Below are 27751 nucleotides of genomic sequence, written 5' to 3'. Positions count from 1 at the left end.
AATGCTCCAGTCAGTAAATGCTGCTTGTAGGACAGTCATTTTTGCAGCACAGAATTAACAGGCTACTGCAGAAATGTTGTGTAGACACTGGATAGGGTCTTGAGATTTCCTATATCATCTTCCTTGGCTGCTTGGGGTCCCAGCATGTGAAAGGCACCCATGATGTCCAAGTTCTGAAACCTTCTGTCCAGGCTGTCTTGGAGGCCTTTCAGATAAGGCCCCACTACCGCATGTCACAGGGAAAAAAAACGAGTAACTAGATTGAGTGATTGATTGATTGATAGATATCTTTATTTCCACAGGGATAAAACTGACCTGGGTCTCTTTTCCAGAAGTGCCCTGTATACAAAATAATTGAAGTCATATAGAACATACCGTATATAATTGTTACATGAAAAGCTGAAAGATAACCAGATGGGCTAATGTAAAGATGAGTTTGGAGAGATATTGTTGATGATTTGCAATTAAAACTTTATACACAATTAGAATGCCATGTTGTTTCCTCTGGAGTTCAAGCGATGGCTACATGGTATTTTGTTTTGTTTTCCCAAACTGAGTGGGTATAGTACTTACTTCACAGCCATCCAAAACAAATGTAACTGTGTCCTGACCCTGGACCAGAGCACCTTCTACTCCACCTGGCCTCTGCCTCTCATTTCTCACCCTCCTCCTCATGGGTGATGTTAATGGTATCCAGGTCATCATGGAGGTGCTGGCTGTGCATCACCTGCATCTCTTATGGTCCACAGGCATTTGCAGTCACACAATGCTTAGACCTTTTCTTGAATGAAATCAGTAATGATTGATTACTTTAAAATGATTAGAGAAACGTGAAAATTTATATTTTCTTAGAATGTAACTGCGCTTTGATGACCAGGAAGTTTACATTTTCTTTGAATGCAAAATGTTGAAAGATGTTGCAACACATCAACCTGCAGATAGACTGCTGTCACAAAACCGTATGGTGCAACAGAATCCACATGGGCCCTTGGCTACTGACTCAGCCAAGGCAGCCATGACTGCACTGATGTTCCTTTGCAAAGTGATGACTGACTGTTGAGACAGCCAGCGCATGTGCTGGCAAAACTCTGACATGGTCTATCGGGTGCAGCTGGTGGAGGTCATAGTCTTCCATTGGGACCGGCTGGCACCTTATCTGCCCCTCGCCAGCACATAAGAAACCTGGGCAGATACAGAGAGACCCCCCACATCAAATGACCCTCACACTGAAACATCCGTGCCTCCGAGGCCTGTGATCCAAAGTCTGCGTCAGCATATCCAGGACTTACCAAGACATCAGAGACACATACTTCCACAGATTACAAACACCCAAAGAGAGTTTGAAAACATGACCAATGACAAAAAGCTCCCATACCTGCGGGGACACGGAGAAATACAACAATTTGCGAACACAGCTGACAGTTGTCACAAGTCAACTGTTGTGACAAGAGAAGGTTATCCAATATGGAGTACAACACCCTAAGGACTACAATATGTTTTACTGCACTATCTGTACGAGAGGACTTCAGACATAGACCTACTGTACATATGAACGTAGCTGCTACCTTTAAACACATTGAAAAACTTCAGCTTTTTTTGTACACTATTTAAATAGTAAAGTGCTGCTATTTGTCCCAAAAAGAGACAGCAAAACCCTGAAAGATTGCGGCTATTTGTTTCAAAAAGCTGTTGGTGAGGGTAGCTTGGTATACAGCTTTTTTTTTATCATATTATGATAAAAAAAAAGATTTATACCAAGCTAACATCTATTCTAAATCTAAACTATTTCAACAGCCAGTCTTTCCTATTGTGACATAGCTGATGTTGATAGCGTGATTACGCAAGAGATGAGCAGTTTGGTTGAGGTCAACAAATAATGGGAGTCTTACTGGAGGAGGAGGATGTTTGACATTATTTTGAAATCACTTTAAGATAGTAGAGTTAATTTGAAATGGTCAGGAAATTAACTCACTTCTACAAGAATATACAACATGTTGCATAATAAGTCAGCACAATGTTGTACCCCCACCAACTGTCCCCAGTTTGTTTCTGAAATTGTGGATTAAATCCCTCAGGTGGGGGCTGTGGCATTCTGGGATGTGCCAATAAGATTGATCTTATAGCATACCCCAGGGTGTGTTTCATTGTAGTGTCGTTAATTGTGCCATTTTGATGTTAATGATATAGGTGTATAGATGCTTTATATGTGTCATGCCATCAATATTCGAAACCATAGGCCCTATAGGGTTATTGTTGTCCCCTTAAAATTAACTGCTGTGGGCCTAGTCACATGTCATATATGTGAGCTTCATTGGAGCCTCTTTTATTTGCAGTACCTGCAATAAAAGATCGAGGAGTTGCCTTGTCTAAGTTGTCTTTTGTCTTTTCCTTGAGCAGTAAAAGTCAAATCGTTTTGGGATTAGTTTTATTTATTTATTTTCCACTTTGTTCTTAAGGTCGCGTCATTAGAGTCACTATAATATTTTGCCTACTACCAGTTAGGCTACTCTAGGCCACCTTAACCCGCTTCGTTCCTCCCACCCTTTCCTCATTCTCTGATCAAACTGTACTTTAACCTACTTGGTCGCATTTGTATGCTAGCCTGTAGGCTGTAGCCTATGTTTTACTACTAACCTAACTTTCAAATGAATTTTGCTTCCCGTTCCGGACAGTTTATTTTCACGCAGACGGAAGAAGTGGTTGCACGACATCGAATAGACTGACAGAATGAGGAAAAGGGTCGATAAAGCGAGTACAGCCGCGACTGCTGCTTCCCACCTGCAGGGCGTAGAGAGAGAGTTAACGGAGGAGAACCGGTTACCGTGAGTGGTGCTGGACACGCAAAGTCTATGATAAAGTGTTAAGTCAAGACGTCTCTCTCTCTCTCTCTCTCTCTCTCTCTCTCTCTCTCTCTCTCTCTCTCTCTCTCTCCCTCTCTCTCCACTACAATTATTTGAAAACTTTAGCTACTTGTTACTTTGTAGATTTGGATTACTATTACAAAACATAAATAAACATTTCGGCCATTTGAAAATAGCCGATTTACAAGCTCACAATGTGTCATGGCATTGTGAGCTTGTGGATCTGCTATTTTCAATAGATATTTAACATTTCATTTGAAAACTTGTGAAATGGGACGTTCTGCATGAGTAGGCTACTTTCTACTTTTGGTACTTTAAGTACATTTTGATACCAATACTTTTATGCTTTTGCTCAAGTAAATTTCTTTCTACATTGCAGTATTGATACTTTTACTTAAGTAAAAAATATGAGTACTTTTTCCACCACTGGTAAAAACTCAACTGAACAAACAGAATCTCTCTCTCTCTCTCTGGTTATTTCAGATCCCTGGGGAGGCGTTGGCTCAAAAGAGGCTTACTGGCATTCTGTGCCATTTTCCCTATTGCACTACAATACGTATTACCAGACTTAACGCAGCGTGTTGTATATTCTTATGGAAGTGAGTTAATTTCCTGACCATTTCAAATGAACTCTGCTATCTTAAAGTGATTTCAAAATAATGTCAAACCTCCTCCTCCTCCTCCAGTAAGACTCCCATTCTTTGTTGACCTCAACCAACCTGCTGATCTCTTGCTTAATCACACTGTCAACATGTACCTTACGTCAGAGGAAGGGGTCTCTCTTGGTGTATGGTGAGTATAAACCTTACCTACTGTATTGGCTGTCTTAATCAGCCAATCGTATGGCAGCAACTTCATGCATTTAGGCCTGTAGACATGGTCAAGAATGGGGAAGACAGGTGATTTATGTGACTTTGAACGTGGCATGGTTGTTTGAGTATTTCAGAAACTGCTGATCTACTGGGATTTTCAGAGGTTTACAAAGACTGGTGCTAAAAAGCGACTGGTCCGAGCTGACAGAAAGGCAACAGTATTCTCAAATAAACACTTGTTACAAGCGAGGTATGCAGCAGTGCATCTCTGCACGCACAACAGGTTGAACATTGAGGAAGACGAGTGGAAGACCACTCCTGTCAGCTATGAACAGGAAATTGACACAGGAAAAGTGGACAATAGCAGATTGGAAAAACTTGCCTGGTCTGATGCATTTTCTGTAGACTGTAGAAACTTTCTACAGATGTTTGTGCGTTAAAGTCCCAGTAGATCAGCAGTTTCTGAAATACTTTGGCACCAACAACAACCATGCAATGTTCAAAGTTACTTAAATCACCTTTCTTACCCATTCATTTGAACTGCATAGATCATCTTGACCATGTATACAGGCCTAAATGAATTGTTGCCATATGATATGCCCGTTTAGAAATTTGCGTTAACGTGGAGGTGTCTCTAATAAAGGTTAAGTGGTCGGTGAGTGTAAATGCAGCCTAAGGAAGAACACTTTTTGGTAAATCAATTTGTACTTCTTGTGGGTCTGTTTTGCATTCTTCAAGGCACACGGTTCCTGAAAGTCAGTGGAAAGAGGCACAAGGGAAGGACCTGGCATGGTACCAGAATTCTTTGGGAAATGGAGCTCCAGTTGTCATATATCTTCATGGCAATGGAGGAACAAGGTATGAAGAATAACACTACATCATGGTGGCTGACATAGGCCTATAAAATCAGAGATAGTAAAGACATTCTATTATTTATTATTATTATCATAGGTGGCAGTCTTCTTCTTAATGAATCATGCCTTCTATTCAAACAGGGCAGCTCCTCATCGTGTTGGAGTGGCAAATGTGAGTGACAGCCCCATATGAATCTCTTGAAGGTCTAAAGGTATAATAGATTTTAGTAGACACTGTTGTAATTATCAATTAAGTGTCAAAATGTGTCAACAGCTACTGAGTGCACTTGGTTACCATGCTTTGGTGCTGGACTACAGAGGTAGGTAACTGAGATTGTTATAACACCCCAAAGCACTGCTGCACCTGCACAATGTTTTACGGAAGAGAGATCAGTCTAAATTTCCCTCTGACTGACTGCCACCTTGTGGTCAGTGCGAGGAACTCTGTATTGCTTATGTTTAAACAAATGATGCTGGAAATCTTCCAGGATTTGCAGATTCCACTGGGCAGCCTACTGAAGCTGGCCTGACCACTGATGCCCTCTATCTGTACCAGTGGGTCAAAGCCCGTTGTGGAAACAGTCTCGTAGTCATTTGGGGACAATCTGTTGGCACTGGGTGAGTAAAAGGCAATGAATTGTTAAGTGGCGGCTTAACCACTTAATGTGCTGACTTAAAGGACCATGTCATTGTCAATACATCATTGTCATCTGTTCACAGCTTTGGCCATACATCATACATGAACATTGAATATTTTCGCATTTATGGATTTTTTAAGACTCCATGTTTGTTTGCATTTTGTTTCATTTTGCAGTTGAGTTGAATTTCTTTCCTCCAGGGACAATTTTTAGTTTTTTTTTGTGTTATCAATCCACGCTTTAAAATGCATCGAAAATGTCACTTTGACTTAACTTAAAGGCGCAATAAACGTATCCTAAGCTAAATTATGCAAGTTGAAGTGTCTGCATATTTTCATTTTCATACTATACTGAAATGACTTGAATCCAATGGCCTTAAAAAAGTCAAACAATAGTTGTCAGTAATGTCTAGTATAGTGAGTCATATTAAATATAGTGAGTCGTATTGCTTGTATTTCTCTCTCTCTCTGTCTCTCTCTGTCTCTCTCTGTCTCTCTCCTCTCTCTTTCCTACTCGACACGGTCAAGGCAGATGACCGGCCACCCTATACCCTGGTTCTGCATGACATTTCTTCCATTTAAGGGGGAGTTTTTCATTGCCACCGTCACAAAAATGCTTGCTCAGTGTGAGACAATGTCGGGTCTCTGTGAATCTCTGTAAAGTGTCTTGAGACAACTTGTTGTGATTTGGCACTATAATGCAATTTTATTTAATTGAAATGTACTAAACAATCCACCGGTATGGTCCTTTAAACCCATTGTACCTGTGTTGCATCCTCTCTCCCCTCACTTTTACTCTTTCTCTGCACTGTCTTGTCCCAATAAAATGTAAATGCGTGAAAAATGCAAAAGAAAAGGCCAGAAGATGAATCAAGTCAAAGCTAAACTCACAACATAATACGCCAATTACATACAAATAAAATGTAACTCAAACAAATCTACAGTAAGTAGTTGTACTTAGTTGTAGTTTGCAGTTATAATTAGTTACTATTCTCCATTAATAAGAGGTTTTATAGTGTTTTATCAAGTTGAGCAGAGTTTAATTGAGTCATTGGGCACTTAGAGAACAACACAACTGACTACTGTATCTACTACTGACTACTGACTAGTCGACTATCTTTTTAAAAATCGTAATATATGCCTTGTGCTGTCACAAGGTATATTCACTATACAAATCACTATATGTTATTGTATCTATATTCAGATGTAATAAACCTGCTGCCTTTTGAAACCATTGAAAAATGCATAAGGAAAGTACAATTTTCAGGCTAAGCTGTAACTAGTGTTTGATTTCATATCTTTGCAGAGTGGCTACCAACACTGCAGTCAAATTGTTAGAGCAAGGTAGGTTTTGCTACTAAAGAATTGTAGAGTGAATAAGCCTATATAGAGCTTTAACAATTATTATTACAATCATAATTACATAGTTTTTGTATATTGTTAGACACAATTATGACAATTTTCACTCTTTATTATAGGCAAGGTTGTTGATGGTATTATCCTTGAGGCTGCATTCACAAATTCTCAACAAGAGGCTGCTGATCCCATTGGCTGGGTATATTTATAGCTATATTGTCCTCATTTAGATGTTTTGATGATGCATGTCATGTGTTGATTCATAATACCTTCATGTTTTATTTGATTTAACTTTTAATTTGCCTTCCATGTTAAGTTTTTAAAGAAAATACCAAGCATTGGGTTCTTGAACACAATGGCAGACAACAGTCTCTTCCCTAGTGATGACAAGTAAGTATACAGACATCCTTAGTAATGCACTACAATTGTTCATAATCCAATTAATGTAATAACGAATACTTTTTCTAATTCTACAGTTTGAGGAAAATGAGAAGCTCTATACTATTCCTTTATTCAGAGGATGACACCATAGTTCCTACTCACATGTCTCAACAGGTTAGATGAGCTTTTGAATTTTATACTCTAGAACAATTCTGTCATTAGACTTGTATATGTATGTATATATATGTATATATATATATATATATATATATATATATATATATATATATATATATATATATATATATATATATATATATAGTGTGTGTGTGTGTGTGTGTGTGTGTGTGTGTGTGTGTGTGTGTGTGTGTGTGTGTGTGTGTGTGTGTGTGTGTGTGTGTGTGTGTGTGTGTGTGTGCGTGCGTGCGTGCGTGCGTGCGTGCGTGCGTGCGTGCGTGCGTGTTAATTCATACTTAAATTGTATTTCTTGATCATTTTTCATCTGTTAGGTAGTCTTAACTTTACTGGTTTTCCCTCTCAGTTGTATCAAATAGCGCTGAGTGTGCAGAATCCAGACAGAGTCAAGATAGTGTCATTCAGCGGCTCTCATGGTTATAAGCACAATGGGTTATATAAAGACCCCCAGACGCCTGGCATCATAAAGTATGGAAACTTTTCTTTATCAACTTTTTGTTTCAGTTGTTATCTGGAAATCAGTTGCTGTTAAACATTGCTACAGTTAACAACCAAAATGTGTTTTGTCTGCTCAACAGGATGTTTATGCAGTCATTGTAAAATAATAGAGATGCTTCAAGACTCTCCGTCTTCTCTACAGGACACTGAATGAATGAATGAACAATAATAATATTTTAGTAATTTTTGAAATAGTGTATTGTTATGAACAAGAATTAGATATTCAGTAAAGTTCTGTAAATAAAGTGTCTACCATATTTGAACGTCTTCGATCAAGGCTTAGGCAGTGTTATCTGACCCCTGGTGGCCACACTTGTACATTGTAAGTACATTCTGTGTTATGACATGAGTATGTCTGCTTCATTTCTGGTAATTAAAGAAAAAAAGGAAGAAACAGCTGAAAGGCTTTTCTCTATTGTTGAACATGAAATAAGTTAAATTGTTGTACTGTATTTCTCCTATTCATTCTCACTGTTCAGGAGGACACACATTGATATTTTTACAGTAATATGCCTATAATAGGCCCACGTGTAAAAGTTCACACAACCTCCTGTCCTAATGAATGTAACATTTTGTAATTACCAAAAAGAAAGAAAAGTCACTAGTACCTTATTAAAAGACCTTCAAATCTATATGACAAGGGTTGTGATTTTCACAAATCAAAGTTATTGCAAGAGTTTAATTACATTTCTATCAAGTAATAAACACAAATTGACACAATGACACAAATTGACTAGCCTGGTAAAGCCCCTCCCTCCGGAAAATCTAATTTCCACCTGAAATCAAATACAAATGAGATTTCCGGAGGGAGGGGTTTACCAGGCTACAAATTGACAACTTTGCACAAAAAAAAAACACATCTATCTTGATTTTCATCATCAGGTCAACTTGATGACATAATGTTGAATAAAGTTAATTGAAGACAGCTGAGGCCTATTTTAGTGCAATATATTAGATAATAAACTAATTCTAATAATCTATGGCAACCTATGAATCTGTAACTGAGAGTACAAATGTTAAACAGCTTTGCTTTACTTTATTTGTTATACTTCACACTTAACTCCACTACATCTCAGAGGCAAATATTGTACGTTTGACTCCACAATTATTTGACAGCTTTAGTTACTAGTCACTTTGCAGATTTAGATTATTAATACAAAATATACATTATCTAATCCATTATAATATATTATTATAGGTTAAGCTGCAGCAGCACATAGTTAGAATCAGCCCCATATTCACCAGAGCAACAACATAAAACATGCATGCATTACTAATTCCAATCCAATAATTTGATTGACAATCTGCTAAATGAGTACTTTTGTTGATTTTGTTTGATGAGTATATTTTGATGCCTTTTTTAATTATTTTGTACTTTTATAGTTGCCTAAAACATTTGAATACAGCTTATGCTTGTAACAGTGTACTTCTACATTGTAATATTGCTTCAAAGAAATCTGATTATTATTTATAGGATTTTTACAGTCTATATAATGGTTACTCTACTTTGGGAGTTTCTGGGAGCAATCAATGCCATTTGTAGCTCCGAGAATGAACCAAGTGTAACCGAATAAACAAGACCTAGCCACAAGCAACTCTTATTAGATCCTATTTTTAATATCTGGAATCTAGAGTAAGTTGCAGTACCAACCCTTGACAGCCCATACATCCAAACAGAAAAGTCCTATCTGATTGTTATGAGCTTTCTGTAGTGTTGGAGTTTGGAAGCGCTCGTTTTCAAAAAGGCAACGTCCTGCTGCCTCCTGCATTATGGGACATTTAGAAACAGGAGGCAGCAGGACCATTGAGTGATTTCCAACGAGCGCTTCCAAACTCCAACACCTGGAAAAATAATCACCTGCCCGGAATGTATTGACAGAAAGTAGCTCATAACATGTCTACGGTCACGGTGGATGTTTATGAAACAAAAACTTTGCAGATAGAAAGAGGATAATTCAAGCTTTCCATACAGCTGCAATTCCTTACGGACAGTCAGACAAGACCCATGTGTACTCTCTCAGAGTTTTACCAATTAATGAATTACATCAATCCATTGATTACCTTTACAGTGTATGCTGTACTTTTTTCTGGGTGCCATCTGCCATCAATGGCAAGGCAAGGCTCATTTCACTTTGCAAGATGATCAAGTTTCTGTCAAAGCCAAAGGTGAGGGACAGCTCCACACACACACACACACACACACGCACAAACACACACACAGGCACGCAGGCATGCACAGTCTCCTGGCAGTCGGATGACGTGGCTGAAGGTTGCGGCTAGTGGCCGATGTTAGAAACAAACAAAGTGTCTTAACTCACCGCTCCGCTCGGCGCCGCGGCGTCCGATTGGAGGAGATCGACCACGTGACGCGACGGCACCAATCGGACGCGAGCGCGGTGTGAAGTCTGTCGCGAGCTTCACCCTGTACGACGTACGCCATATGCGTATGAGGAGCGGAGCATCCCCTTAGAAAACTGCCTCTGTCATACAACCAGGAAGAAGGTGGGATAGTTTAGCCCCGCGAAGCTAACATCCACCCCGAGCCCCTTGTCTGTAATACTTCCCCCCCGAAAAACAATGAGGTCGATCCGGTGGAAGGTTGCAGTGGCGGCGGCGGCGACTCTCCTGGCCGTAGCGGGCTTGTTGTTACCTGGTGTCGACGCCGACGAACACGAACACACGGTAAGACGAGGCGCGTAGAGGCCGATGGAGAGCAGGGAGCCTGGCTGTGTGTTGGTTGGTGATAATGGACGGTTTGTGGCCGTGGTTGTGGTGGGACGTTTTGTGAAAAAAGGAGCTGCCCACGGCGACAGTGACCTGGTGACATGTCACCGTCGTAGCCGGCTTTGAATAATGGCGTTAGCTTGTGGTAGTTTATAAACATTGGCTTTAAAATTAGCCGACTTGGCTACGACTACAGTACGGCCCTACTACTGTAGACAGTGTTGCCATGTCTGCTTGTTATAAGCGACCTTGGGCTTGTTCCTGAAGTGTAGTTGCTTATTTGGGCTTGTTTCCTAATGTTGGTTAAACCAGTGGTTCTCTAACATTAATGTCAAGGACCCCCCACATTTTGTGTATTTGTCTGCGGACTAAGAATATTTTGTGCCAGGGACCTGTGTATCAGATTTGTGTTGTTAAAATTAAAATATTCAACATTTTCATTTCCCCCACCAAGATTATTTTGAAAGTAGCAGATCTACAAGCTCGAGCTTTTAGATCTGCTATTTTCAAATAGCCAATGTATATAGGTTTAAAGTGCTCGTGTGGCCTACAGTCGCTTCTTTTGGGCTTGTTTTCATAGACCTGGTTGCTTATTTCTCTCACAACATCTGGCAACACTACTGTAGAGCTTGTGGCTAACGTTAGCTCGCTTGCTAGCCCGAAACTGAACTGTGTAGCTTTTAAAAGACCGGAGGCGAGGTCTGCTGCGTCTTCACTGCGTTCACTAACTGTGGAATGTCGTCAATACAAACTACTTTATGAGCTGTTTAGAACGTAGGGTGGCCAAAATAAATGATTTGTAAGTTATTGTTTAGCAATGTGCGCTGCTGTCCTGCTCTGATGCCGGGTGTTCAGGGCCTCTGGCTGGTTCCTGGTGTCAATCTGGTCTTAATGTCTCATCACCAGTCTGTTTTAATGGGACCAATACCTCACCAGTGCAACTAATGTCAAATAGATTGAACTTCAGTGCTTCAATTAAACTTAATTGCTTCAATGTCGAATTGTTGTTGACCAACAACAACGGACTTGTCAACTTCTGATGCACGCACTGTGTGGTGTTGGTGGAGGGGGTTGGATGTACAGTACTGTTTCACTTGTCTCGTTTTTGATTGATTGATTTAATACTTAAAGTTTGCGCACAAAAAAAGCACAGAAAGTACAGTTCTATGCAAAAGGATGCTCAAAGGTTTAAACCCAAGAATGCACTATGGCGTGTTTTGTTTCCACTGTATTCTCGTTGAGTACGAGTGCACTGCAAATGAGTGCACACTTTTCCACATGCATGCATTATTTTTTTGATATAGTTGACTCACATTAACATCCCATCAAGCTCTTATTGGAACTGTGTTGTAACTAGTTAGTGACTGTAGATTTAGTTGCCATGATCTGGTTGTCAATGTGTACGTGGACCCAGAAAGACTTGTAAAACAGGCGCAGCAATGCTTGAACCTTACCACAGTGATTTCCGTTTCCTTTGCAGTACGTGGACAAAGAGGAGGTGGTGTTATGGATGAATACCGTGGGGCCTTACCACAACCGACAGGAGACATACAAGTATTTCTCTTTGCCCTTCTGTGTGGGCAGCAAGAAGACCATCAGTCATTACCATGAAACTCTCGGAGAGGCTCTGCAGGGGGTGGAGTTGGAATTCAGTGGCCTAGACATCAAGTTCAAAGGTATTATTAAACTGACACATGAACTCATTAGATTGAGTTGATCAGTTTTCAGCAACTGTGAGAGTTCAGTCAGTGTTGATTATTTATTATGGGTTGCAGTTGTATGCTCATATCCATGTTTCTCACTGTAGCACTTGAATAAACTAATAGTTGCTGTTATGTTATTGTGCTCCTTGCAGATGAAGTGATGCAAACAACATACTGTGAAATTGAGCTTGACAAAGCCAAACGGGATGCTTTTGTCTATGCTATAAAGAATCATTACTGGTACCAAATGTACATCGATGACCTACCTATCTGGGGTAAGTGATGCTTAGGATTTCCGCCAGGGATATGTTTTATGTCTTAATGTTTTCTATCTTAGACTTAGCCATGGTCATTTGTGTATTTACAGAGACAGTTGTGTTTCCCCAAAACATTTTCATATATAAGTACAGACTCTAAATATTGGTCCAGACCAGTAGTATTATCATTATTATTATTATTATTTTGGGGGGTGGGGTTAGTAGTAACACTGGAAAATATTCAGGAACTGAATTTCTTTGTATCATTGTCAGTGCTCAATGAGAAGAAATACTACAGTATGTTGTCTCATACATTACTTTTTGCCTAATTCATGCAATGCAATAGTGTGGCTGTGAAACTATCATCACATGTTCAAATCTGTAATGCAATTACAGACCCCACGGTCATGAAATTCCTGGAAATATTTTGAAATTAGAAAAATATTTTTCCAGTCCTGGAAAAGATTTGGAACTTGTCTAGGGTCCTGGAATTTATCAAGGGTCCTGGAAAAATATTTGGCTATGCATTGTTTTTGGCAATTTCTTTCCAAAACATCTATAACATTACACAAAATATGTATTTTCTTTCCGAATGGGCTGCGTGATTGCAGCCTAATGTATACCGGACGTGACAAAAATAACAGATCTACAAGCTCACAACATGCTGCAGCGTGATGCGTAGTTAGTCAATTTTTTAGTTTTTAGTTTAGTTCTTTATTTTTGCTACACTGCCTGTCTTTGGGCATTGCACATAAGAGTAAGAGACTCATTATTGCGCTGAATGTTATATATAATAATGTTATACAGGCCTGGAAATTGGGTTAAATATTCTGGGAAAGTCTTGGAAAAGTTTTGGAAATTCATTGGTAAAAATGTGTGGGAACCCTGGCAATAGTGTGGCTGTGAAACTATCATCACACGTTCAAATCTGTATATCATTGTCTCTGAGCATGTGTCATCTCTCAGTAGGTGATTTACGAGGATTTAATTATACCTCTGACTTTACCTGTTGAACAGGCCATTTGAATGAATGCTAGTGAGGATTTAGCCAGTGGAATTGACATGGAATGACTTGTCCATTAATCCTTTAACTTTTGGAAGACTAGTACATCGTTGTCGTTGACCACTACTAATGTTGACCTCACCATGGATTGCACTATTATTCTTTTGTATCCTGGAGAGCTGTTTGTTATCTGAAAAGGAAACATTGTAAGCTAGTTATTACAATAAGCTTTTAGTGTGGTACCTAACAGGCTTCTTGGCAACTGGTACAGTTGAACCACTCCTAGAGCTGTGTGAGCATAGCTGCTGTGTAACCTGATGATATTGTGGACAATGGGTGGGGCCTGAGCCCTAAGACACACTGTACAGTTGAATATGTCATCATACTTCATTAAGTATAATGTAGACTTTGACCTCAGATCCGGTTCCTTGGGTCAATTTCAATGCTTTACCAAATACCTCTGAGTCTGTACTCATCCAGTTTGAGAGGGAGGGAAACTTTGTTAGTCTATTCATTTTGACATAAACAACCGTATCTGTGTTATTGCATGTTTAGCCCACTGACTCCAAGTCATGTATACTTTAAGTTTACATTACTGGCAACAATTTTCTAAGGCATACCATTGTTTTAGAAATGTTTGCATGCGTCCAGGAAGCCATTGGTTTCTGTTCATTTCAGGACGTGGACAGTACTTTTAAAATCAAGTTACAGACTTGAAACTTGCTTGAGATGGGTAATTCAACAGTGAAACTTATGTGCGTTATATCCAGTTAAAGGAGTAGTTCACCCAAAAAATTACTTATTTTCTATCAATTTCACACCCCATGAAGCCTTGAATCCATGGATTTATTTGTGTTTTTGTCCTAAGCTAATAATTTGATTCCTGTCTCCTACCGGCTAATGTATCCGGTAGGAGACACAAAGTAGATTCTTTGTGTCTCCTACCGGAAATACAACCGGGCATCAAATTATTGGCTTAGGAATGAGACAAAAACCAAAATAAATCCATGTATTCAAGGCTTTATGGGGTGTGCAATTGATAGAAAATAAATCATTTTTTGGGTGAACTCCTCCTTTAAAAGTGCAATTGAAAAGTCTAGCCAAAATAGCATAGTCCCTGGAGAAAATTGTTTTATGAACATTAATGAAATGTCCATAACTTTTTTCATAGTGATGTGAATATTTAAGATAGGTTTATCACAACATCTAAAAGTTGGAATTTAAAAAAGTGTTATAAATCTAATTAAAAGGTAGTATGCTTTAAACAAAATGTTGGTGTGGTTGTAATGTAATGTGTACAGAACATGACTTGTAATTAATTGCCTAAACATGCAATCGCACCGGAATGGCCCCAACATGCCAGAGGCACATTGTTTTTAGATATGCAGACCCATGTTTCATAGCCTAGGTCTGCTGGACAATTAAAAACATCTACAGCACCTATAAACTTGTAAAACAAGCGCCACAAGGCATGTTTTATTACTATAGTATAATGCGTATAGGTGGCCTTTGTGACATCTGCCATGAAGCACAACTCTGATAACAATGCATCTGAATTGTCCAGGTATTGTGGGCGAGGCAGATGAAAATGGCGAGGATCACTACCTGTGGACCTACAAAAAACTGGAGATTGGTTTCAATGGCAACAGGATTGTTGACGTGAACTTGACGAGCGAAGGCAAAGTGAAGCTTGTCCCAAACACAAGAATTGGAATGTCCTACTCAGTGAGTATTGAACTTCCAACTGGGTGGTCAGCTAAGCTCGTTGTTATATTTACAATATGTATCATACTATATCAGTCAATAAAGTGGAATGTCACAGGGTTTAAAACATATTAATCATTCATGTCCTGTGGGTTGGCAACAAATGTGCTCTTGAGGAATACATTTTAGAAATCATCACCTATCAATGCATTTCATGCCAGTATAATAACACCTTTCTCATCACAGGTTAAGTGGAAGAAGTCTGATGTGAAGTTTGAAGACAGATTTGACAAGTACCTTGATCCATCCTTTTTCCAGCATAGAGTAAGTTGATTGTTACACATTTTGCACACTAAATTACTATAGGATTTTACAGTAAAAAAATTCCATATTTCTGCCCAACTTGTTACAGTGAAGCCTCGCTAAGCTGAACCCACCAAAATATAAACCTGTCTCGCTGAAATATTTAAACACCAGGGTAACAATTTCAAATATATATTTATATTTATAAAGCCAAGATACAGTACATATTCTTTAACACATTACAACCGGGAAAGCATCTATGTCATTTTAGATCTCTTTTGCTATTTTTTAAAAATCTTGAAAATTGGTGCAAATCTTTGTATATATGTTTTAAATCGAACATTGTTAACTCAAATCTTTGCTTCTGGGGTTCCCTGGAACTATTTATTTTGAGATGGGGGTTGGCGGCCAAATACATATAATTTTGGGGGGCCTTGACATGAAAAAATTAGGATTTTGAAGACTGTTGTAGAATCGGCCTCAGGTCTTAATGGGTTAACAGCAGTTACCACACCTTTTGAGGTGGGTTAGTTAGTGGATGCATGGCGTTCCACAAGTTGGTACATAATTAATGTTATATATTGTATTATTTATTATTTAATTTGAACATAAGAATATGCAGAACAAGTTATGACACTTCAATTTGAGAATTGAATTAACTGTGCTTAATGATTCAGATCAGTTAAATAATGAACTCCAAATGTGCGTCATTGTCAACATGCTGCACTCTTTAGTCTTTAGGTCCTTTACTGATTAGTCATTGCTTTTTTGTTTTTCCCATTTCTTTTTGCAGATTCACTGGTTCTCCATCTTCAATTCCTTCATGATGGTTATTTTCTTGGTGGGTCTGGTGTCCATGATTCTGATGAGAACACTAAGGAAGGACTATGCTAGATATAGCAAAGAAGAGGAAATGGATGACATGGTAAAGTTTTATTATAATATATTTAGATATATTTTTTAAATTAGCTGTTTTGTTAACCCCCTTTGGATTTGGATTGTTTTCCTATCACCTGTGTCTTTCTCTCATTTCTGGGATTTGCTATTTCATGTGACAAGCAAAGTGCTCCCCATGCTTACTGCACCGTTTTAATTATCTGTAACACTTTCATATTATAAAGTCCAATCATCTTTTTTTCTATTAATTCACGAAACCTGTGTTTGTGTGTGTGTGTTTGACTGTCCTGGGCATAACTCGGGCGCCGTTCTAATGAACGCCTCAAACTTGTGTGTGTCCCATATGACCCGGGGAATTTGATCGGACCAACGGCTTCCGAGTACAGAAAAAACGCAAATGTCTGTCTGTCTGTGGCTATGCAAGGGACACACCAAATCTCTGTGTTTGGGGGTTGTGAGCACTGGCTTCCCTGATTTGCCAACCCGACCCGCCGACTTCACTGATTACCTGAGCTTTGCACCCATGTTTGTGCCGCTTCGGCAGTATAAGTTGTAGAGTGCACAATGGAACAAATAGTATAAGATCTGTGCTCATGGGTGAAGGAAGCCACAGCGAACAAAAGCGGTGGCGCAAAGCAAAATCAATGTGCGCTGAGCTGACAATGTGTACCAGAAGTACATCAGATAACAGGATTATTTCGCAACTGTTGGGGTGTGTATTCACGACTTGCCTCGTTCCCGACTTGTATGGCACCTGAGTAGTAATTAATAATTTCACATTGGTTTTGAGAATGTGCATCCCTCTCAGCTCGAGTCTCCCCTTTATCACTACAGGATAGGGACCTGGGTGATGAGTACGGTTGGAAGCAGGTACATGGAGATGTGTTCCGACCTTCCAGCCATCCCATGATCTTCTCTTCGCTCATTGGCTCTGGGTGCCAGATCTTCTCTGTATCGTTCATTGTCATCATTGTTGCCATGATTGAGGATCTGTACACAGAGTGAGTATTTGATATTTGATTTAAGGGTAAGAACTAGTGCTCTCAACAAAAGGATTCTCAAGGCGTAAACAATTGGGATGTTTTTAAAGTTTTTACTGTCTTTTATAATGTCAGCATTTATTGTATTATTATTTATCATTTGGAGATAATAAAATAAAATAAATCATACTGTACATAGGGAAGTTACAGCCTTGTATCCCAGTATATTTGGAAGAAAAGAAGGGAACCCCAGGGTGTTGTGGGGTTTGGGGCTGAGTGGGTGAAACTTATTGTGAGTTTTGGGGCTGACCTTGCACTCACACCAAAAGCGACTACAAGCGACAAAGCGACCAGCAGTCATTAATTTCCCATGGCTAAACTGAGTGACTTGGAGCGATGAGACATTTGACAACAAGGTTGCAGCGACATGGCAATTGGAAAACATTTTAACTTATACAAATAAGCAGTTACTAGATTCAAGTAATCCAGAGCACCGGCCAATCAGATGGCAGATGTGTTAGTAAAGTTTATTTTATTCATACTGTGAATTGCAGCAGAATATAGATAGATGCAAGCTTGTGAAATGGACCGTCTCTGACAGGTCCCGATTTGATATACAAAATATTAAACTGTAGCAGTTGTAAATGTGAAATAAATCAATATTGAGCAAATACAAGGTCCATCGCTCTATCAGAAGTAATTTTTGGTTGTATAAGTGAATTATAGATTGTTGACAGAAAAACTGCCATTGCACTTCAGAATCACTATAGACGGACATGAGCTCTGTTCTCCCAGGGTCACCTGGAGCTCACAGTGAACCACAACTCGACTATTAATGCTGATTATTAATTAGGGCATATACGTCACTAATTTCAGCAAATGTTTCTTCAGCACCAATGTTGATTTTGTTTATTCGTACAGTAGGTGAATTTGTGACAGAAGGTATACATAGAAGTCAACATGTAATGTAACCTACTTTGACAGCGTGGAATAGTAAAATGATAACGTACTTCCATACTGCATTTTATGGTCCATTCCTTGACTAAAATGTTTCTAGAATATTTTTTTTTATATAAAATAAGTTTAATATGGATTGCATCCACACAAGCTCCTCTACACTCCCGCAAAAATAAAACTGTAGCGTCGACGTGTAGTGCTTTTTCGATTTTGGCGACAGCGACTTGGTGACACAATAAATTCGCTTTTGGTGTGAATGCAGGGTGAGGGAGTGAAAAGCATGGGGCCATGGGGTTTGGGGCTGGCGTTGGAGTGTGATTTATGTGGGTTTAACTTAACTGATATATAATCTTTCTCTGCAGGAGAGGATCCATGCTCAGTACCGCCATTTTTGTGTACGCTGCAACTTCTCCTGTTAACGGCTACTTTGGAGGTAGCTTGTACGCGAAACAAGGAGGTAATATAACAAGCGTCCATTGTGATTGAACTCCCTTCGATGTACGGTTATGGCTTTAATGCATTCACTAAATCGCTTAGTCGGGACGTTATAAAATCCATTTGCCTTTTATACTCCCTTAGTAAAAATGTGGGTGTCTTTCCTTTTGATAACACAGGCAGAAGATGGATTAAGCAAATGTTCATTGGGGCCTTCCTGATCCCGGCCATGGTGTGTGGGACCGCCTTCTTCATCAATTTCATTGCTATCTACTACCATGCCTCAAGAGCCATCCCATTCGGCACTATGGTAAGTATTGCACAGCATACTGTACTTTAACTACATGTTCTGAAAAGCCATCAGTCAGTTTATCTAAATAGTAGAACTTCACCTGTGTCACAGTAATAGTGATATAATATATAGTGTAATATAGTGTATGATATTGAATGTTTTTCATATCTGGTAGCTAATCAAAATTCCAATCTTCCAATGTAATCAGTTTAGAATAATAGGCATAAAAACAAACTGATGGGAACAAAAACATTTTTAATTGCAATCTAGTCAATACAGGCTTTAAAGAATGTCTCTTTCTATGAACTGTTTTGTTCCAACATGTCAATGTTTCTGTCTTTTGAACAACCGTGTATGAATACAAACCAATTTTAGGGTATTTATGGAGAATGAATGTCTTGACTCTTGTGGAAGGTATTTACAGAAACATCGACCACTGCATTTAAACAGCAGAGGTGATTTGATTGTGTTGGAGTTTCATTCATCGTTAAAGAAATCCTACCACACTACGCCAGACCAACTAACCCATTACCAAGTAATATCAGTACCATGCCAAAGAATTTGGAGAATTGTTTCTTGGGCACCTTGGTGGCTTAACCAGAAATACCAGAAATATAATGAGTCTTAATAGGTATTTGCTTTAATTTACATGTATGTATTAAGTGATGTGAATGCCAACAGTCGTAAAGGGGTGTAAATCCCTACTCTCCTTCAAAACTGCTCTAAAAGAGCACTTACAGGTGGCTGCTATTCGAAACTGGCCCCTGTAAAAGTCAAAGCCTCTTAAGTATGTAAAACTTTGTTAATGTTACTAAATGTTATGATGTCTCCTGACAGGTTGCTGTTTGCTGCATTTGTTTCTTTGTCATTCTGCCTCTAAATCTGGTGGGTACCATTTTGGGGAGAAATCTGTCTGGCCAACCTAACTTTCCCTGCCGGGTTAATGCTGTGCCACGGCCAATCCCAGAGAAGAAATGGTATGTGTGACATAAGAATCATATTTATTGCATTTTTCTTTTTCCAAACAACATTACATCAACATAACATTGCATTGCATTACATAACAGAAAACAAAATGGGCAATTACATTTAAACATTACAAGACAATCGCACAAAAAACTAAAGGACAACACAATAACATCAGCACTACTCTTCTCCAAGTTCTTCCATTAAATGTGCCAGATTATTGTTTGCGATATATTGTATAAAACGACCCCACACCTCCTGAAACAACTCTTGTTTGTCCTTGAGAATATACGTAAGAGGTAGACATAAAGACAGTTCCCTGAATCACTGTGCAATGCTTGGCTTGTCTGGCCTCTGACCAGGTTAATGCTATTACTCTTTTGGCTTGTAAAAGACACATCTATAAATATTCTCTCATTGCGCTTTATTCTGTGTCCAACTGGATAGAGGCCTAGCAGAGAGAATTTGCCCAACCTCCCTCCAAAACTCTTCCAATCTTGGACATGACCATAAACAGTGCAACTATGTACCTCCATCTTCACCGCACCTGGTGCATAAGTCCGGAATGTTGTTATTAAACTTATTAAGTTTCACTGGTGTGATGTACACTCTCATAAGCCAATTGTATTGTAGAAGTTTTAGACAAGCCGTACTCCATTGTTCCACTGTTAGATCCTCCTGTAGGTCTGCTCTCCAGGTATCAAGCCTATTTTCAGAGGACTCCGGAGAAAATGACATTATTGTAGTTCATTTCATCATTAACAGACTACAAAGTATAGGAACTTGTCTTTGTGTTTTTTTTTGCAGCAGAGACAACAATGTATCTTCATAGTACATAAATATGTTTCCTGGAAACAGGACTTCACTGCACTGCATACTATGGATGGTGATCATACATTGACTTAATTTCTGACTTAATCATACATATTAACACATTTTGCTCTTGTTATTTGAGTTACACATGAATTATGATTCCTGCTCTTGAAAGGAAGTGAACTTATGTTCTTGAAATAGAGCAGGGGTCTTCAACGTTTTTCAGCCCAAGGAGCCCTTAGCCGATAAAGCAGGGACTCCCTACATATTGTATAATATTGTGTTGCAGATTAAACTTTTTTTTATAGATTTCATAGATGGCTACATAGACTTTCCCCTCTACACCAAATGTCTTTGCCCGAAAATAGCCGATCTACGAGGTTGCTTATAGATCGGCTATTTTCGGCTCATGGATCATGTAAAAAGAGGGAGAAAAAAATAACAACGATTTTGCACCCCCCCTGTAGTAACTCTGGGGACCCCTTAGGGGTCCCGGACCCCCTGTTGAAGACCCCTGAAATAGAGCATTGGCATTGGAGTATCTATACTTCTGTGGAAGAATTCTGACATGCAGTAGCTCTGAAGTCCACAGGGTTCTAGAGAGACTGAGAATGCAAACATTTGCATGGAGAAATTCTAAATCACACGGTAATAATGGTGATATTGGAGAGCAGACCTCCATACTGAGCTAATGCTTCACTGTGGCCAATGCGTGAGAAGAAATGAGACGTGGTTGCATTTCTATCTTCTCAGTTTGGGGGAGTGTGTCTCTTGCCTTAATGGTGGAATGTGGTCTGTACCGGTTAGATATGGCTGTCAGTAGACAAACTTGCACATTGCTAGCGGGATATTGCTGACGCACCCACATCAGGATCGCCACATCCACGCCAACTCTTTCGTGTTAGCATCTTGATGTTGATGGGAGATTTTGTTCGTGAAAATGGAACTGAGAGAAAACACTACGCTGGGTAGTTGATAAAGGCAGAGTGCCAGATTACTGCCCTCAAACTAGAGGCCATAGAGTCATGTATTGTTGGTATACTGATACAAACTTGATCTTCTAGGTTCATGGAGCCAGCTATCATTGTCTGCCTTGGAGGGATCCTTCCATTCGGGTCCATTTTCATTGAAATGTAAGTACATTTTCTGGCGTGGTAGATAAAGTACAACAGGCGATGCACTGTTAAGACTTATTTTTTTCTCCCCTGTGTCTTTCAGGTACTTCATCTTTACATCTTTTTGGGCCTATAAAATTTACTACGTCTACGGCTTCATGATGCTAGTCTTGGTTATCCTTTGCATTGTGACTGTGTGTGTCACCATCGTATGTACATACTTCCTGCTCAACGCTGAGGACTACAGATGGTACGTAATACCAAAGATCTTTGATTGATATGTATACATACATACGGTCCACGTCCAGTCTTTACTTAAGTGCCTATGGTGCAAAACAATCATTCATAATCTGTGCTCATTGTCACTTCTCCGTCACAACAGACTTCTTGCCTCCTAAAAGGGACTGCCCCAATATGAATGGCCGCACTAAAGACTTGGGACTGGTTCTGCATTAGAGTTTTTTTTGTTTCGTTTTTTTACTTTCTAATATAATTGTTTCCACCCAGTGTCAACTGGGTGGAAACTGGGAAATTGTCCTCAGTCTCTAGTTGAGCGAAACATTTAGAGACTGACTTGTGAGTCTAGATTGATTTATGTGCCTATTACAAAATGCACTGAATGGAGCTGCAATAGAATTGAGTTGGCAGCAGAGTAGAAGTACTCAAGACTCAACGCACTAAAAATAGGATACAAATCCCTGAACAAAATCCCAGAATGGGGCATAACTACAGAGAGGTTGGAAATATTAGCTTCAGTACCAATCCAGAAAATATACCACTGCTTATACAACACATATAGTGCAGGTGTGGCCTTGCTGTCCAATCAATAGTAGGTTACTGTGAGTGTAGTTTGTGAATGAAGTCACACAAATCACAATGCAGTCTTTAGTGGTGAGTGGTAACACGACACAGTTGAGGCTGGCTGCTTGTGTGCCTTGTTGAAGATACTTACCTGTAAATGGTCTGACTTGTCGTTTTTCTGTTTATTTTTCTTTTGTGCCAGGCAATGGACAAGCTTCCTCTCTGCTGCGTCTACTGCTGTTTATGTCTACATGTACTCCTTTTATTACTACTTCTTCAAAACCAAGTGAGTTTCAGCTGTCATTCCTGTTTGACTACTTAAAAAATAGTATCCCATAAATGATACATTTTCAAGTAGTCAGAGGTCATACAAAATGAAGAGATCATACGCAAAAACTGTTAACTCGTTTCATTCCTCTCTGTTTTAGGATGTATGGGCTGTTCCAGACTTCCTTCTACTTTGGCTACATGGCCGTGTTCAGTACTTCCCTGGGAATCATGTGTGGTGAGTTGTGCATCATTATCCCAGTTTTTGGGCATGTCATTATAGGCAAAAATAAAATAAAAAATACAGTTTTTAGGCTCCGCCTCCGGGCTGCTGATCAGAGCGCCTTTTCTGTTTGAACTGGGCGCTTTTTAAAGTTGAAGAAAGCGATAATGACATGGACGGCTTTTTATCAGCTGTCCAATCATGATTGTGCACAAGTACAGCCGCTCATTGTCCGAGCTGATGGTCTCGCTATTCCCCGCTATCAGCAGCCACCGAGGCACACACACAGGACTACCACCACCAGCACCGCTACTCCTTTTCTGCCTAGCAAAACAGTATATTAAACCTATCATTACCTAATATAATTACATCATATTCGCTATATACACAAATCTTTTATTTTCATAGAGGTGGGCCTATTAATATATTGCAATTAACACGCGTATTGTGGTCCAGCAGTGTGAGCACCAGGCGACTCAAAGCAAACAGCCGTGGCTGGGCAGCAGTACTGTCAGTCAGGGGAGAAGAAATGGAAACCTCAGTACTTGTATCTGGGAGCTCGTCTATAAAAGATTGATACATTTTAGGTGATAAATATGCCATACAGTTGTTCAATCTTTATGACATCCACATCTACACCTTCAGTGAGTTTATTTCATAGTATAGTATCTAGTGCTGTCGGAACGAATTTCGGTATTTGAAAATAATTAGAATGCGGAAAAAAGTATAACATTTGAATGCTAAAATTGCCATTCGAATGTAGTTTTTAAAAACGTATAATTTTTTTTTAACTTAAAGGAGGAGTTCACCCAAAAAATTACTTATTTTCTATCAATTACACACTCCATGAAGCCTTGATTTCATGGATTTATTTTTGTTTTTGTGGCATTCCTAAGACAATAATTTGATGACCGTGTGTATTTCCGGTAGGAGACACAAATAATCTACTTTGTGTCTCCTACCGGATACATTAGCCGGTAGGAGACGGGAATCAAATTATTAGCTTAGGAATGCGACAAAAACAAAAAAGAATCCATGGATTCAAGGCTTCATAGGGTGTGCAATTGATAGAAAATAAGTAATGTTTTGGGTGAACTCCTCCTTTAATTTTTTTTTCTTATTATTTTTTTTCTTGACCTACCAATGCGAAAACAAATGCTTTCATCTTGTCACAATTGCCACAATTGTCAACAATAAAGTTTGAGTGCATGCACTACACACAGAAAGTTAAGGACGTATAGTCGCTGCCACGCCACCCAATGTGTCTGTGCACGCTCGGCCTTGCGCCTGTGTACTCATGCTGGTCACACCACGTTGGTTCAGCGCAGAGGCAGGCAAGACTCCTCCCTTCCTTATAAACGTCATTTGGAAGTTACATTTTAGAAACTTAAATAATTATGACAATAGCAAAGGTTTTGATGTAACATCCGTCTGTAGCGTAGAGAAAGCTCAGCTCTGCTTCTCTCTGTCTGTCGCACAGCTGTCCTTCCTTCAACATGTTGCGCTGTAGCTCCGCCTCAGCCGATCTCCAAGCCCACAACGCGTCGCTGATGCAACGCGGTGTGGGCTTGTAGGTCAGCTGTGTTCCCTGTGCGACACCGTTGTACACCGAAACAAAAACGGGCACTAGTAGGCAGGAACAGACATTATATACGTGCGGTAAGAAGTTGTAGCCTAATATTTCTCTCCTCTTATCAAAAAACCCATAAAATGAACATAAATTAAATCCATAACCCTTAACTAATATTGTTGGTTTCACTATTTTGTTTAGTCTGTTATTAGAGCATTTGTATGTGTGTGTTTATTATTGTACAACTATACATTATTTTATATAATTATATAAAATAATCGATTATAAAAAATAATAGAGGATTGAAATTCGAATGGTATAATGGAGAACTGACAGCCCTAATAGTATCTCATATATATATATATATATATATATAAACTAGTTTGTTATTAGGGACTTTGTTAAAAAATATTTTTAGTCAACTGGCTTTTTAAGAATTTGGTCAATTGGTCTTTCTCAGATTGAATCAATCACTTCCTGGTAAGGTACATTTCTGGTATCAGTATGATTCACAATTATGTAAGTCTTTAAAAAGTGATACTATATATATATATACATACAGTGTGTATATATATATATATATATATATATATATACACATACAGTATATATATATATATATATATATATATATATATATATATATATATATATATATATATATATATATATATATACACTGTATGTGTATATATATATATATATATATACTGTATGTATATATATATATAGTATCACTTTTTAAAGACTTACATAATTGTGAATCATACTGATACCAGAAATGTACCTTACCAGGAAGTGATTGATTCAATCTGAGAAAGACCAATTGACCAAATTCTTAAAAAGCCAGTTGACTAAAAATATTTTTTAACAAAGTCCCTAATAACAAACTAGTTTATTCCAAGAATACTCATTACCCAGTGAGTTTGAAGTAGTGTAGTGTAGTGCAGTACGAAATATGCAGTTGTTGACCCACTGAAAAGAAACCAATTCTAATGTCTTTGATAGGTGCTGTTGGATACGTGGGAACAAGTGCCTTTGTGAGGAAGATCTACACAAATGTGAAAATCGACTGAGTGCAAGTGACATCACAGGGACATCCATGGATCGACCCAAGCGCGTCCTAATACGAGGCGTCGGGCACAAGTCATTTTTTTCCTTCACCTTTTGCAAAAGAGATTGTGGAATCTCACTTTGTACAATGTAGTTTTCCATTTTTCTGAATGAGTCTGAACGCCGCAACACACAAGTGAACAAGAGCAAATCTGCGGGAAAAGATATCAAACATTTGTTCTGTTTTTATCAATTGCTTTCAGAACAAATGTTGTTGGAGCAAATGTTAAAAAGGATAACATGGCTTCTGTTTCCAAACCAGTCCCACCTGAGACCTGAGATCTAGACCTAGATCTTTACTGATGGAATAGTCTCGCTCTCTTCAGTGAAGAGGCCTAAGTGTATTGAAAGCCTTTGTTCTATTGTATTAGAATATTGGAGGGTTGGGTTTGTGTCTGTGCTCTGACTTGATTCCTTGATCCTATTTTGTATTAGTCATTCTAAATATCGTTACTATTGTATTTTGGTCTCCGTATAACTTTACAACAAGTGACATCTTCACAGAGTACAGTAGGTTGTTGAAATTTACTTCAGCTACAGTGACGGATCGTACACGTTCTCGAGTATCTCTCGAGACCTCACCCCCGCCATTTTGACAAATTTAATTCCCTGCTACAGTAGAATCCATCCATCCACAATCCAAATATTTTAGTACTACTGTACAGATGGGAAAAGAGGGACTGATCAATGGTTGAGGTACAGTATAAATAAAAAGTTTGTTTTAAAAATGGATGTTTAATGTGATCCCATATCCCTGTTTAGTCTTACGTTTTCTTAATGTTTGGGTTTGAATGAAGTCTACTTGTAAAGATAATATATGGATAGGGGGGAAAAGTGTATATAACCTTAAAAAATGTACCTTTAGATGTAGATCCCAAATGTATTTTCGTTGTACAGATTTACTACAGGGTGTTTTTTTAAATGAATCATAAGTTCTAAACAAAAACTATATTTAGTTTTTTTTCTCTTTTGTTGTCGGTGCTTGGGGTGGGGCTGGTGGCGCTGTTACAGCTTGCCTGAAATTGCATGAAGTTTTCACTAAACCATCTGCTCATCAGATTTCCTTTTGTTCGGCGCTATCTGTTTATTTTAGCGTTGCCCCCATTGTGAGCATCTCTGAGTCGGTCTCAAAAGTGTAAAGGTATATTTTGGTGACATGTAGAGAAAGCTGTTCAGGAAATGAGCTGTTGTTCATGATCACTTCTGTTATTTTTGACACCATTTATTATTTAAAGCTTTAAAAGGCTCTCCGTATTCTGGTAAGCCATTTCCCTCATGTATTTTCTTTGCCTAACCTGAAACATCATGGGAGTAACCCATCGTGAATGTCAGAAGGAACGAGGCAATAGCTTTGTTTCTGCAAACATACTGTACAAAGTGAAATTTATGTACACTTAACTAGATGTTTTCATAACCGCACAGTGCTGCAGAGTATTTCAAATGCTTTTTCCCCATTTTGTGTAAATACAGTATGTACCTTACATGTATGAGAAGTGGCAATGCCTTGTTTTTCTAATTTGAATTCTCCCAACTGAAGTTGATTTTGGCACCTCATGTTGTGTACCAATAATGTCTGATTAGACATTTTGAACCTGCATATTAACTTGCTGTAAAAAGAAACAAAATAAACATGTTTATGTACAGGGGTTATGTAAATGTGATTTTACTATCAATTAAAGTCACTTTAATTTACGTGGCTGATTAAATATGGAAATTTCAATATAACCAAAGGTAAATTGCTGTATGCAGGGATTTCAGCTAAATCTCATATTGAAATGGTATTAAATTAAGGCCCTACATACTGTAGGCCTAATAAATTGTGTTTAGATAAGTTTGGACCTGTGGTCCTGAGTGTGGTGGCGCCACTACCTGAGTAAAAGTTATTACCAACTAAATTTGCAAAGATGTATACTGCATCAGTGGGAGTAACCCATTGGTAATAATTGTTTTCTTCTAAAGAATCTTATAGGAGCAAATTGGCTTGAATCCAAAACAAATTCATTGTGCAAAAAGTAATTAACTGGCACGATATGA

General features: G+C 38.8%; 2 protein-coding genes across 2 annotated transcripts; both read left to right on the top strand.

Annotated features, from left to right (window-relative positions):
- The first annotated feature begins 2594 nt into the window (after positions 1–2594).
- LOC308100438 (lysophosphatidylserine lipase ABHD12) lies at positions 2595–8186 on the top strand. The gene is made up of 13 exons (XM_080449489.1): positions 2595–2822; positions 3345–3460; positions 3548–3653; positions 4412–4531; positions 4669–4699; positions 4802–4847; positions 5016–5145; positions 6471–6508; positions 6643–6719; positions 6837–6910; positions 6997–7075; positions 7443–7564; positions 7675–8186. The coding sequence occupies exons 1-13, from the start codon at positions 2728–2730 to the stop codon at positions 7694–7696; spliced, it is 1056 nt and encodes a 351-aa protein (XP_080305615.1). The 5' UTR covers positions 2595–2727; the 3' UTR covers positions 7697–8186.
- A 1845-nt stretch (positions 8187–10031) lies between these two features.
- tm9sf3 (transmembrane 9 superfamily member 3) lies at positions 10032–27363 on the top strand. The gene is made up of 15 exons (XM_080448708.1): positions 10032–10276; positions 11799–11994; positions 12174–12296; positions 14846–15006; positions 15232–15309; positions 16082–16213; positions 17020–17186; positions 18485–18579; positions 18737–18867; positions 19687–19826; positions 21693–21761; positions 21847–21993; positions 22747–22830; positions 22973–23049; positions 25613–27363. The coding sequence occupies exons 1-15, from the start codon at positions 10172–10174 to the stop codon at positions 25678–25680; spliced, it is 1773 nt and encodes a 590-aa protein (XP_080304834.1). The 5' UTR covers positions 10032–10171; the 3' UTR covers positions 25681–27363.
- Positions 27364–27751: the final 388 nt, after the last annotated feature.

The sequence above is a fragment of the Gymnoscopelus braueri genome (assembly GCF_963280865.1).
Source record: "Gymnoscopelus braueri genome assembly, chromosome: 14".
NCBI lineage: Eukaryota > Metazoa > Chordata > Actinopteri > Myctophiformes > Myctophidae > Gymnoscopelus > Gymnoscopelus braueri.
This window is presented reverse-complemented; position numbering and strand designations above follow the sequence as displayed.